General features: G+C 41.9%; 1 protein-coding gene and 1 long non-coding RNA gene across 8 annotated transcripts in view; one reads left to right on the forward strand and one right to left on the reverse strand.

Annotated features, from left to right (window-relative positions):
* Positions 1-440: 440 nt before the first annotated feature.
* LOC128420985 (uncharacterized) lies at positions 441-6,949 on the reverse strand. Of its 2 annotated transcripts, none has more exons than XR_008332197.1 (3): positions 6,862-6,949; positions 6,197-6,340; positions 441-1,657 (listed from the first exon to the last, which is right to left on the reverse strand). It is a non-coding gene; the product is annotated as an uncharacterized LOC128420985 (long non-coding RNA). The 2 variants fall into 2 exon arrangements; XR_008332195.1 differs by lacking the exon at positions 6,862-6,949 and adding an exon at positions 6,713-6,786 and having other exon boundaries at positions 6,197-6,337.
* The window catches only part of EPB41L5 (erythrocyte membrane protein band 4.1 like 5), an 84,909-nt gene continuing 79,130 nt past the window's right edge, over positions 6,882-12,660 (forward strand). For 5 of the 6 annotated variants that reach the window (XR_008332189.1, XM_053403062.1, XM_053403068.1 and 2 more), the window contains exon 1: positions 11,725-11,909. Coding sequence is in view for 5 of the 6 variants with exons in the window: in XM_053403062.1 (XP_053259037.1) it covers positions 11,730-11,909 (180 nt within the window). In the remaining variant the exon portion in view is untranslated. Of the gene's footprint in view, positions 6,975-11,724; positions 11,910-12,660 lie in introns of those variants that run through there. The other variant, XM_053403051.1, reaches the window with a different exon arrangement.

Genomic DNA, 12,660 nt, shown 5'->3' on the forward strand with positions numbered 1-12,660 from the left:
GTGGAAAGCACTTGACCACAATTTCTGCTGATTTTCCTCCTCCTCCTACAGACCCTGTACCACATCACTTGCCATGCTAGAAGGTCCCTTGACCCTCAGGAGTATAATTTAGAGGCTTTAGTGAAGAGGAATGGTGGGAAAGCCCATATCTTTGGATGCAAGTTGATAATTAAAAGTCTTGTAACTTTGGATCTGGGAATCATCTTAAATTATGTGTCCTAGATTTCCTGCAGATATCCCTTGGGTCTGTTGTAGTAGCTTGTGTGTATGTGTGTGCATGCATGCTCTTCCTAATTTTAATACCCAGCTGCCATGTAGAAACAAACACAAGCCTTTGTTTCCATCATTATGCAACACTAACTTTCAGTTTGCGCTATTACCGCTTGCAATGGAGGAAAGAAATTTTGGGTACAGATGTTAAATTGTAACCAACAAGTTCATTGTATAACAAAGCAGTTATTTCATTTGTTAAAACTGCAGAGCCAAGTATGGCAATACTGGAAGTGACGTACAGGAAAATCAATATGTTCGCTTTGATTTATTCAATGCCGCCAAATTAGAAGAAATACAAACCAAAGTTAAAATGGTTGCTTCTCAGTCTTCGGAATGGTGTAGTAAAAAGATTAGGAGAAAGTCTTCTTTGCCTATCCGGAACTTTGAATGCTTAACTTTAACAACCCATAGGCTTTCACATCAGTTGCAATCTGAGTTTTTAAGAAAGTTTAGAAAGTATTTGCTTTCAGTCATTGGAGGGCAAGTGGTGAAATTGTATTGCCTTTAAAGCAGAGGTTACTAATCTGTTGCCCTCCAAGATGATGTTGGGACTCTTAACTCCCAACAGCCTTGGCCAGTGTGGCCAGTTGTCAGAAATGATGAGTGTTGTAATTCAGCAACATGCGGAGGGGAATAGGTTAGCCGCCCCGCCTCAAACCAAATGTTCTGGCCTTTGAGAGATTTGAAGACCATGTTAACACTTTGGAAATGGCTCTTTGGAAACAATGTTAATACTATGGAAATGAAGAGACCTTGACGGACATTATTTGGTGGAATTACTTGATATTTAACACATTTTAAAATATTTACTTTTTGCCTAAATTTCTTGAATTTCAAATAGTAGCACTTTATCTAATGCTTTACTACTGACAGAGGTTTTGGAGAAAATAAAATTTGCTACCAGGTTGGAGAGAGAGATACTTAACTGTTTCCTGTTCAGAGTTGATTGGGATTGTTCCTCGTGTGAATTGTTTTATCAGTGCGCTACACTTCTGACCTGTTTTCATCTGTTTTAAAATGCATTCTAGTAAGCTAAACACTGTCTACACTACCACACAGCATACGGACCTTAAATATCAAGGCCTGAGTACCATTCTGTAGTTCTCGTACAGCATCCTGTTTTGTGGTATTATAGCAGTGCAACTGTTGATAAACATATTTCTGGTTTAGGTTTTAAAACCGTAATCATCATAATAATGATACTAAAAGTAACCCCCACAATGTAGCTGCTTACAAGTTCTGATTGTTTTTTCTCGGTGGATTTCATTTAATTTAGTAGTTTGCTGTGCCTAGGGACTCCTGGGTTGGGCAGAGAGTTTTTCTATGTGCTGCTTCTTGGCTCCATCCTTGTTGCTTCCAGACTTTAAAGACCTTTGGGAGTAACCTCTGAGGAAGAATAGGGAGTTGTGGTTAGGGGAAACATCAGTGCTTACTTGGAAGTACTTCTGTGTATCCAGGGAGCTCTCTGAATCCTGGCTTATATATTTATAGCTGCTTAGCATTACTAATATTTGCATAAAACTCTGGAAATTGGGGGTTGGAGGTGGGTATTTAAGTTGTAAATTATAAAGAATAGATAATGCACAAAAATAGTTTTTAAAGGGAAAAAGTTGCAATTCCTTATACACAAAGGCTATAATATGGTTGGAGCAGTTAAAACAATTGGCACTAAGTTCTTTTGTATTCCTCTATAGGAGTATGTCCACAAACTTCCCGGTGCAATTTGAAGGGGCTGGGCTTCAAATTTAACATGAATTTATATGGCTCTGATCGTCCTAGCAAATACTAAAAAAAAAGAAAAAAGTGATTTGTCTAGTTTCCCCACCCCTTTCCTGTCACAGGTGCTATAGTATATGTGTAAATGTAAACCTAATACTGTGTCTTGATCATAATCCACAATCCTTTTGGGTGCCCAAATTCATTTATTTTTGTTGCTAGTGGTAATGAATTTGCATCCCCCCCCCCGGTGATGTTGCATTGTCCAATTCAGTTGGGTGTTGCACTGCCCAGTGAGCTGGCTTTGAGCATCTCAGTAGGTCATCTCTAATATAATTGTGCATCTTCTGTTTACTACACAAGTTTATCTGATATAGATTTCTCTTTTAAATCTATGTGTTTATTTTATTTTTAAGGGGGGAAAACACTATTTAGCTAAGAACCTCTATGCTAAGCAGCAGGAAATGTGCTCCGTTGAAAATGACATGCACTTGAATTTGGTCAACACTGGACAATGAAAAGAATTCAGCATTCATCACTGCAGCTACTGTATGCTTTAAAAGGGCCTTATGTATCTTGCCTGCATTGGGGTAAAATGAGAGTTCTTGCCATTAATAAAGTACACTAATGTTCTACATACTATACCAGCAGCTCCCCAGAAATAAGAGAAATATAACATTTAACAAATCTTGTTTTTAGTCTTAAGAGCAACTTCATTATGTGAAATATATGCTGTTATACATATTTTGTGGATATATTTAATTTTGATTGACAAATAGTTGTCTAGGTACAAACTTGAAGAAAAAAACATAGTTTACTTGTGGATCTTAATTGTTTAATTGCAAAATAAAGATGTGCTTTAGTAATTTAAAGTTTGGAGATTTTTTTTTTTCATTACTGAAAGTTGCTAGATATTCTGCAGCAGTACTGATAATTATCAATGGGTTTTTTGATCTTGGTCTTTGGACAGATTTTTTTTTTGCATGCAAACCGTGAGGGAATTGCTGCTTCATTTGGTTGTAAACTTACAGTATATGGAAATTCAGTGATACTTAAGCATTGTTGATCCCATTGTGAACATGCTGCCCTTACCAGAGTTAATACTAAAGGTGATCTAACCTTGGGGCTATTTTGTGTGCACACACACACACACACACCTCGGTAGTGATAAAAGAGTCTCCTGTATAACATGCTACTGCTGACCACTTTGCTGTTTGATCATGCACATTTATCCTAATGAGGAATAGTAATACTAGTTTGGCATATCACAGATAAAGACAGAATTAGGTTGAAAATAGTGAAAAGCCAAGGCTATGTTAACAATGAGTTTTGGAAACTTAATGTGTTTGTTTGCTTGCTTGTTTGCATTTATTTTCCATCCCCAAGCTCAAGGTGGCGTACGTCCCTCCCTCTCATTTAATCCCCACAACAATTCTGTGAGGTAGGTTAGGCTGAGAGGCAGTGACTGGCCAAGGTCACCCAGGGAGCTTCATGGCCGAGTGGGAATTCGAACACTAACCACTTTACTATACTATAGTGGCATTAACTATAGAGAAATATCAGAAGACCACAGCAGGGTTAAATTCCCTTCCTCCCATGCCGTGTTTCTATTCATGTGTAATGATGAGGGCATACTGGCTACTATAATTAAAAATCAGCTAGACAAGGCCAAACAATGTGACAAATCAGTTTCTCTACCTTGGTGTTCCATTTGCCTTCTACAAATCACAGGTTTCTGCTTCTTCAGGATAACGGGAAATATTTGAGCAGGGGATGGAAGACTACAATTCTCCATTGCCTTACTTGGTGAATCGTGTAATTTGCCAATTATTTTTATCTTAATATTTCAAGAAAAATCTCACATCTCTTACACTATTTTATATACAGTAGTACCTCGAGTTAAGTACTTAATTCGTTCCGGAGGTCTGTTCTTAACCTGAAACTGTTCTTAACCTGAAGCACCACTTTAGCTAATGGGGCCTCCTGCTGCTGCCGTGCCGCCGGAGCACGATTTCTGTTCTCATCCTGAAGCAAAGTTCTTAACCCGAGGTACTATTTCTGGGTTAGCGGAGTCTGTAACCTGAAGCGTATGTAACCTGAAGCATATGTAACCCGAGGTACCACTGTATATATATTTTGCCACATCTTAATTCTGTATCCCTTCTCAATAGAAATAGGCTCCATGCAATCTAGTCCTGAAATTGTTTCAAACAGTTCTTCCAGGTATTTTGCTAAATTGGTATAATCAACCTTTTAATACCTTATCTTTACCCCTATATTTCTCTTTTGTCATCCAGTTCTTCAATTATTTCTTGTATTTTATCTCCCCCCCCCCTTCATTTCTTCCTACAAGTCTTCAGACTGACACTTTCACCTTAGTTACATGTTGATCAAATACTTTAAAAATATTCTTTCATTGTGTTTACAATGTGTAGAACTAGTGCAGATTTGACCTTGATCTCACAATGCCCAGCCACATGCCCACAGAAACCTGCAAGCCGGACATAAGTGCAACAGCCCACCTGTGATTTCCAGCAATTGGCATTCACAGGTACAATGCCTCTGACAATGGAAGCAGAACACGGTCATCTACTTGCTACTGATAGTGTTGTTTTCCACGAATTTGTCTAATCCACTTTTAAGGCCAAGTTGGTAGCTATTACTGCCTCGTATGGGAGCAAGTTCTATATTTTTAACTATGCAACTGATTCAGCTCCATTCAGATGTCCACTAGTTCTAGTGTTAGGGAGAGGAGAAAAACTTCTCTTTATCCAATTTCTCCATGTTGTGCATAATTTTATAAACTTCTATCATGTCACTTCTTTATTCTCACTGCAATCCTAACACTGCAGGGGAAGGCTGGTGCATAGCCAAGGTAGGCAGGTGTCTGTTCAGAGATGTAAAAGATCTTGCGATGCCTCTCGGGCAGCCCAAAAGACCTCCACATGTATTAATGAGAGAAATTTAATTATACCTGCCTTTTAAGTCTCAGGTAAAGGGCACAGGTGATTAGTTTGGACTTCAGGCTCTGTATCACTGAGAAAAAGGAAAGTTCCAGAAATGCTGACATGCATATGACTTTCCCTACAGCATAAGGAACACTGTGCTGCCTTGCTTACCTTCAAGTGGCTTAATTGAATGTTAGGCTGAACACACCTTTTTGGCTGGTATCTGCTAGCACAAGAAGCAACATTACTATTTGCTGAAAATTGTCTTTGGATTTGGGTAGTAGGTGTATGGAACTGGTGCATGTATTTGGCATGTGTGGGGGTCATTCTACACCATACATGGCAGCGAACCCACTTTTACCAATGAATGTACACTCAAAAAAGTGAGGTGGGTCCACTCCTATATCTGAGTGATCAGGGATGGAGAGCCCGGGGGTTCTCCAGCTGAAATAGTGAGTATGCACCTACTTTTCTAGGTTGCTTCCAAACAACCTGTTTGTTGAACATCCTAATTTGTTTGCAGGGAGCTTGTAAGACACCTGTTTTATCAGGTGTCAGGCTGTTATACAGTGCCATGTCAAGCAATTGTCCTGCGCACTTTCCTGTCATTCATCACAGAAGCCTGGGTTTTTGTGGAAGTGGGTTTGCTGCACAATAGCACCAATAGCTCCATGGACAACCTGAATTTGCCGGTAGGCAAATGAATCGGAGCAGCAAAACAAGAGAACTTTTGGAAGCGTTCCTAATAAATTTTGCTTAATGTGGGTTCATTGCCCCTAACATTGTCTTTATGGCATCATATATAGCTGGGTGGATGTGAATGTGGTAATCCTATGCACATTTACATGTGGGAGAGTAAGCCCCCTTGAACCACAGTTTACTTCTAAGTAAATAGGCATAGGATGGTGCTGTAAATATTTTTTGATCATATATGCTGGGGCAAGGAACTTCTGGGCTAAGGGAATGTTGCTTCCTCAACCTAATTCTATGTGATTTAGGGACCCTAGGTAGGAGAAGGGGGGCACGGGACGGGTCTTAATCAAATGGAAGGAACAGAAAGAGGCCTCTGCCAGCTATGAGGTCAGGCTTCTGGCAAAAGGTATCTGTCCCCCCTCCTCCCAGTTCTTCACCCGCAGCGGCTGCTGGACGAGGGGCGGGAAGAGGAGAGATGGCCCTGCCTACCTACCACCAGGATGCACCGTCGCGGATTATCCGCCAGGGAAGGCAGCCTTCTATACATGCAATATGTGCGTCTTTACCTGCGTTTTTTGCACGATGTGTTCGAGATGCACGGAGTTGGGCCGCGTTTCCCACTTGTTCGTGTTATCCGGAGCGCACTGCTTAGCATTTTAATATAAATCGTTGGCTGCGAGAGCTGACTCGGACAATGTTGCTTCTTCCTGCTGATTTAAAGTAGAATATATCAGCGATCAGGTCTTGCAAGGGAATATTTAACCACGGACTTTCTCAACTCGCCTCCCCAGTTGATTGATTGATTGATTGAATTTATATACCGCCCTATATCCAGAGGTCTCAGGGCGGTTCACAGTACACGGGTTTAGCCCCCCTATACCTGGTAACATTAGGGCTGCAGCTCCAATATAAGCAAGGGAGGCGCTTTCCCCCTATGGGTAAAATATGGGGACCTGTTCGGAGCCGGCAGTGTCTTAAACAAACAAATGCATTTGGATTTTTAAAAATGTGACCGGGGGGCGGGTTCGTGTGATGCAGCCAGGCTGCCTCGTGCTTTCTGGAAACGAGAGGTGGTTGTTGACCTGTTTGTTTTGTTGCTGCCTTTCCCTTCTCTCTCTCTCTCGCGGCGGGAGCTGGGAGAGGAGGAGGCCCCAGCAAGGGAGGGGAGGGAAAAAAGAAACACAGGGCGAGGTGGAGGAGGAGGAGGAAAGAGGCGGCTCCTTGGCCTTACTCAGCGGCCATTTGCCTCCGCCCCTCGTCGCTTAGCCGGGAGTCCTTCCCTTCGGAGGCGACGCGCCGGTCGGGAAAAAGCGCAGCTGGGCGAGGAAAAGAAGAGGGAGGCTGGTAGGTGGCTTTGGGCGTCTGGGTCTCGCGGAGGCTGTCGACCGTTTTCTGGAGGGGAAAGGCGGGAAAATAATGTCCGGGTTGGAGGGGGGCCGGGGGGGGGGAATGTGCGCTGAGAAGGTGCGTCTCTCTCTCTCTCCTCCCTGTTGCGTCTCGCCTGTTGCTTGCCTGGCGCTTTCCGAAATCTCTCTTTATTTAAAAGCAACATCCAGCCCTCTCTCTTTCTCTCAGGGTCTCGTTCCCCCAAAGCGACGCCTCGTACTTCCCAGGCGTTCCCGTGGCTCTCCAGCCTTTAGCGGCCGCCCCATAAGTAGCTATGCCTTTCCGAGTGTGGGGCGACGACGACCGCCCGCCTTGCTGACGCTGCCATGCCTTTCCCCAGCCCCTCCGTCCTCACCTTTCCCCTCCCTCCCGTCCCTCCGCCTCCCCCGGCCAGTTGTAAGTTTCTGCGACCTAATTATCACAGCCATAGGAAGCGACGACAAAGGGGAGGGGGGATGGCGGGCGTCAAATCCCGACAAAGGTGGGATTAAGGATGGGTTGAAATGGGAGGCGGGTGCAGAAATCCGTCAGGAAGGGTTAAAAAGTGACCCTTTTCATGGACTGGCTTCCTGTTTACCTTTCCCTGTGTCTTAATCAAGCGCTGTGTTTTCATCGGCTGCGTGTTTAGGTATCTCATTTGAGTTTTGACGGTGCCCTCAAGCTTCCTACCTTTGTTCCCTTCATGTTGTTTGGGAGTGATATTTTAGTTTACTTTTTTCGCCTGACAACGCTACAATCCTTAATATAAGGGGTGTATTAATCCCTGTGTATTCCACCCAATTTCCATTAGTGCATAGCAACCATACTCATTTGCTTCATATTCCCCATCTTTTAACTGTGGAGGGGAATAATGGAAGATGTTTCATCACCTTAGTGTCTAAACAAAGAGGTGTCATTAGTTCAATCCCTGCTCTGTGAGACCTGAAAGCATTTATTTCCTTGAATGGACGTGGATGTAGTTAGTTATGATGGAAAGGTACTCTGTACCTTCTTGGGCATTATTTTCTTCACATGGTCCCATATCTATTTCCTTTCTGGTGTCAGGATGCTATGACCACATTCTGAATGTGTGGTCCTCCCCACTATAGTCAGCAAGTCATAAACAAAATTTGGCTTGCTGGTGAAATAAACCACAATCCCTGGTTTGGGCATAGCAACAAGCCAAACTTCATGGCTGCTTGTTCGTGCAAGGAAAAGAGTGAAGCAACTGTGATCATGCAATGAGTTCTTGTTCACAGTAAGCCATTAACCATGTAGTGTGCAACACTTGCCACCTCCTACCCCACCCTGCTTCTCATGTATATTCATTTCCTTTGTCATAGCCAAAGGAATTTCCACTTACTTAAAACTAGGATCCTCAAAATATGAAATGAGCCCCTATGTGGAGCTGAACAGGTTTTTTGTGGGGTGTGGAGTTCATCATGACTCAGTTCTTACTGATTACTTGAATATGCAAGGAGGTAAAGCATAGAACACTTCTTCCCAGTTTCCAGTCATAATATAGACAGCTCTGAGGCAACCCCTTTGTTTTGTTGACAAATGATGCAGAGACAATACTGCCACCCCCCTTTAAAACGCTCAGTTTTTGCAAATAATTTTTAAAAATCCCTCTTCTTGAAACCTGGTTCAGAGTGATATTTTCCCCTTTTCTAGAGACCAGCCCTGTGCCTGAAACAAAAATACACTCTGGACCCTTCTTGTCTGGTTATAGTTAATGTTTGGAGAGACTAACCATAGTCTCGAGCTATATATTGAGCCTCTTCCCTAAACTGTATTGTTTGTTATTCTTACCTCTACCTCTTGATCTGTCCTGCTATTATCTGTTGGGTATTGGGGAAGTGGTCCTTTTTCCAGTACTACTTTAGCATCCTATACATATCATAGATATGCTGTCCATGGTTATGCCACAATAGTAAAAATATTGTGTGTTATTCAACCAAGTTTTGCTCAGAGTAGACCTGTTGAAATGAATGGACCTAATTTAGTAATGTTCATTAATTTCAGTTGGTCTAACTCTGTGAAACTTAGTTGAATGCCACTCATTGCTGTTATGTGGGTTTCTTCTTTTACTTTAGACATCATGAAACATCTTGTCAGGAGAGGAAATTTAAGCTTGAACAGTTCAAATAGTTGCAGTGCAAGCTGTTCTCTGTTTTGAATATTTGTTGAGGGCTTGTTCAGAAACAATAACATACTGTATGCTTGCCAGTTCTGATATTTGCAGGCTTCACAAAACAAAACTGATTTGTTGGTTGCCTAACCTTGAAATAAATTGGCAGTGTTGTTCAGTTTCTTTAAAGAACAAGCAAACCACAGAAGAGGTCTTAGTTTTTATTGTAAATCACCTTGGAGCTTTCTCAGTGGAAAGTGATGTACAATTCTAAATATTGGGGAGTGTTGAGGTTATTGTGCTTGAGGTTTGAGGGGTACATTTTTTAAAAATAATAATAAAATAGGGAGATACAGTGGTACCTCGGGTTACATACGCTTCAGGTTACAGACTCCACTAACCCAGAAATAGTGCTTCAGGTTAAGAACTTTGCTTCAGGATGAGAGCAGAAATCATGCTCCGGTGGCGTGGCAGCAGCAGGAGGCTCCATTAGCTAAAGTGGTGGTTCAGGTTAAGTACAGACCTCCAGAACAAATTAAGTACTTAACCCGAGGTACCACTGTATGAGGTGGCTTTGCAGTATGATGTTGCACTGACTGGCAGACCCCAGACTTAATTCCAGATTTTGTTCAGTTCTCATTATTGGCCTTTAAGAGCCCCTCTGAAGTCCTATATCAGTCAGACACATGTGTTTTTATTTAATAAACACACCAGTTGCACAACTGGTTACTACAATGACTATGTCATTTCAGCTTTAGCTTGTTCACATGTTGAACAAAATTCCTTGCATGTGTTTTACTGGTTTTCTGAGCTGCTCTTTCATCAGCTTTACATATCACATAAGAGATCATACTGTAAGATATGTGCATCTACCTTGAGGTGAAAAGATGCTCTCGGCAGGTGTGAGTTCCACATCATCTTCGGTCTATGTGTTTATGGAAAGGGGTACAGGGTGGCTCAGCAAACAGGTGTGGCAATGAAAGTGGGTCAGGCATTCTAGTATCTGGTAGTGAGTACTTGTCAGCCCCAGGTTGTATGATGTAGGAGGTTGCACAATAAAGGGCTTTGAACAATGAAACACCTTAGAATAAATATATGTTCTTGTTCTCCAAACCTTCCACTAGCCTATCCTATACGGGAGGGGACAATAGTTCAGTGATACAGCAGGTGGCAAGCATACATAAATGCCAGCTTCAGTTCGGCTTCAGAAGCTTGAATGAAAGAACTTAACTAGAAAAGATCTCAGTCTGAGACCTCTCAAAGCTTTGTAAGTCAAAGTAGACAATATAGAAGCAGGTGAACCAGTTTCAGTATGAGACCGCTCTGTATATGTATAAGAATTCAGAGATGCTATTTTCTAAGCTAGACTGAGTTATTTAAAAGCCAAGGAACAAACCCAGAATTAAAGGAGATAAATGCTTCTTCTTTTTGGGCAGAATTAACATTCTGAATAGAAGTAGATATTATTGGATTATATTGATATTACTAGGGGCTTATGCCATAGTCAATAAATCTGGAGTAGTTAAAAATTTTAATCTTCCAGTTGTGCTAATTTAACCTTTTAAGAATTCCAGCCTCTCACGGTGATAGCATGTGGCAGACAAGCCCAGACAGACAGAAGGTGGAAGGCGTATGTGCCAGTTTATCCTTTTTGGCTCGTAGTGGAGACTGAAACTTCTGTCAAGAGTCCAGATTGTTTGGATTCAGCTATGAGTCATGCAAGGTGCAAACTTTTGAGTGCCCTTAATGTGTACTGTATGTGGGTGGGCTAGCTTCCCTTGTCCTTCCTCGAAACCTTCCTGTAATCTTTATGCAGACAAAATCTGCTTTGTACCAAGCAGAACCTAACATGTGTGAGCATGCTCTTTGTTCTTGAAACAGAAAAGTGAATGTGGAGGCTGATTTTGAAGTCTCTAGGCCCCGTTGTGTCCAGTAAGCTGTGAATTCCAAAGTATTCAAGAACAAATGTTGAACTATTTAAACAACTATGTACCATGCTACTGAGAGGTATATTTGTCTTCTCACTGTGTAGGGTGTAGCTCTATCTTACTTGTGAAAAAGTTGTATTCTAAAACATGTATTTAAAGCGGAGCCTCCTTAAGTAGCCCTTAAAATGATTTCCTAGTGCCATAAAAGTATGAGAGACACTGTGATCTACCTACATTCTTTCTCTCCCTCTCTGCCTTATGGGATTCTGTTGTAAATCCGAACTTCCTTCTTCTTTGTCCCTAGTCCTATTACTAATGTTTTGCAGTCATTAATTGCATGGGTGCTGCAGCCTCAGAAGGATCTGGGCATGCTTTTGAATCAAGCACCTGCAAGTTGACAGCTGAGTTCTTGAGATGTCTTATTTCCAGGTGGTGTCTGAAAGCAGCACTTCTAATTGCTGTAGGGCTGCTAAGTTCTCTTGGCAGGGGAACTGACCCTTTCAGGAGCATTACAAATATCTGCTTTTCTGCTTCTTTTCTATAGTGCATAATTACTTAGAAATTTAGTGAGATGTGAATATTTACCTCCCTTGATTTTGAAATAGTTCATTTGAAAGCCGTTAGACTTTTTCCTTTTGAAACATTCACAACTTTTTATTGGCCTGTTTAGTAACGATGCTGAGTTTCTTTCGACGAACGCTTGGGCGCAGGTCTATGCGCAAACATGCTGAGAAGGAACGGCTAAGAGAGGCCCAGCGAGCTGCAACTCACATCCCTGCTGCTGGAGATGAGAAATCCATAATTACATGCCGTGTCTCTTTGCTGGATGGAACTGATGTCAGTGTGGACTTGCCGGTATGATAATTACATTACTTTTTCAACATGGTTGAATCATGTTTGAGAGAATAATTGTGTTCTTCTTTATCTCAGAATTGAATTAGATCATTGTGCTCATGTCATGGTTTTCAGCCATAGTAGCCACAGTGAGCTGTGTATTACTATCCTCAAGGTTGGATTACTGTAATGTGCTGAACGTGGGGATGCCCTTGAGCAGCAGTTAGTGCAAAACATGACAGCTAGACTGCTGTATGGTGCAGCCTGCTGGAAAGAAATTAATAGTAGTTTGGGACTGCCAGTTTGCTAAATTCAAAGTGCTTATACAGTGGTACCTCGGGTTACATACACTTCAGGTTACAGGCGCTTCAGGTTACAGACTCTGCTAACCCAGAAATAGTACCTCGGGTTAAGAACTTTGCTTCAAGATGAGAACAGAAATCGTGCTCCAGAGGCGCGGCCGCAGCGGGAGGCCCCATTAGCTAAAGTGGTGCTTCAGGTTAAGAACAGTTTCAGGTTAAGAACGGACCTCCAGAACGAATTAAGTACTTAACCTGAGGTACCACTGTAATTGTAACAGGATATACATTTTGTGTAGTTAATGTGCAACACACTAGCAGATTGAAATTTACACATTTCAATTTGTGCTCAATTTCTCTCTTAATCCAAAGCCTGGACATTCCACTTTATGAACTTTGATTTCCAGCCTAACTGAAATTAACAAGAAAAATATGGCATAGCTCTATTCAAGGGACACGGTTAATTTCATAAT

This window comes from Podarcis raffonei, chromosome 1 (assembly GCF_027172205.1).
Source record: "Podarcis raffonei isolate rPodRaf1 chromosome 1, rPodRaf1.pri, whole genome shotgun sequence".
Classification (NCBI taxonomy): Eukaryota; Metazoa; Chordata; class Lepidosauria; order Squamata; family Lacertidae; genus Podarcis; species Podarcis raffonei.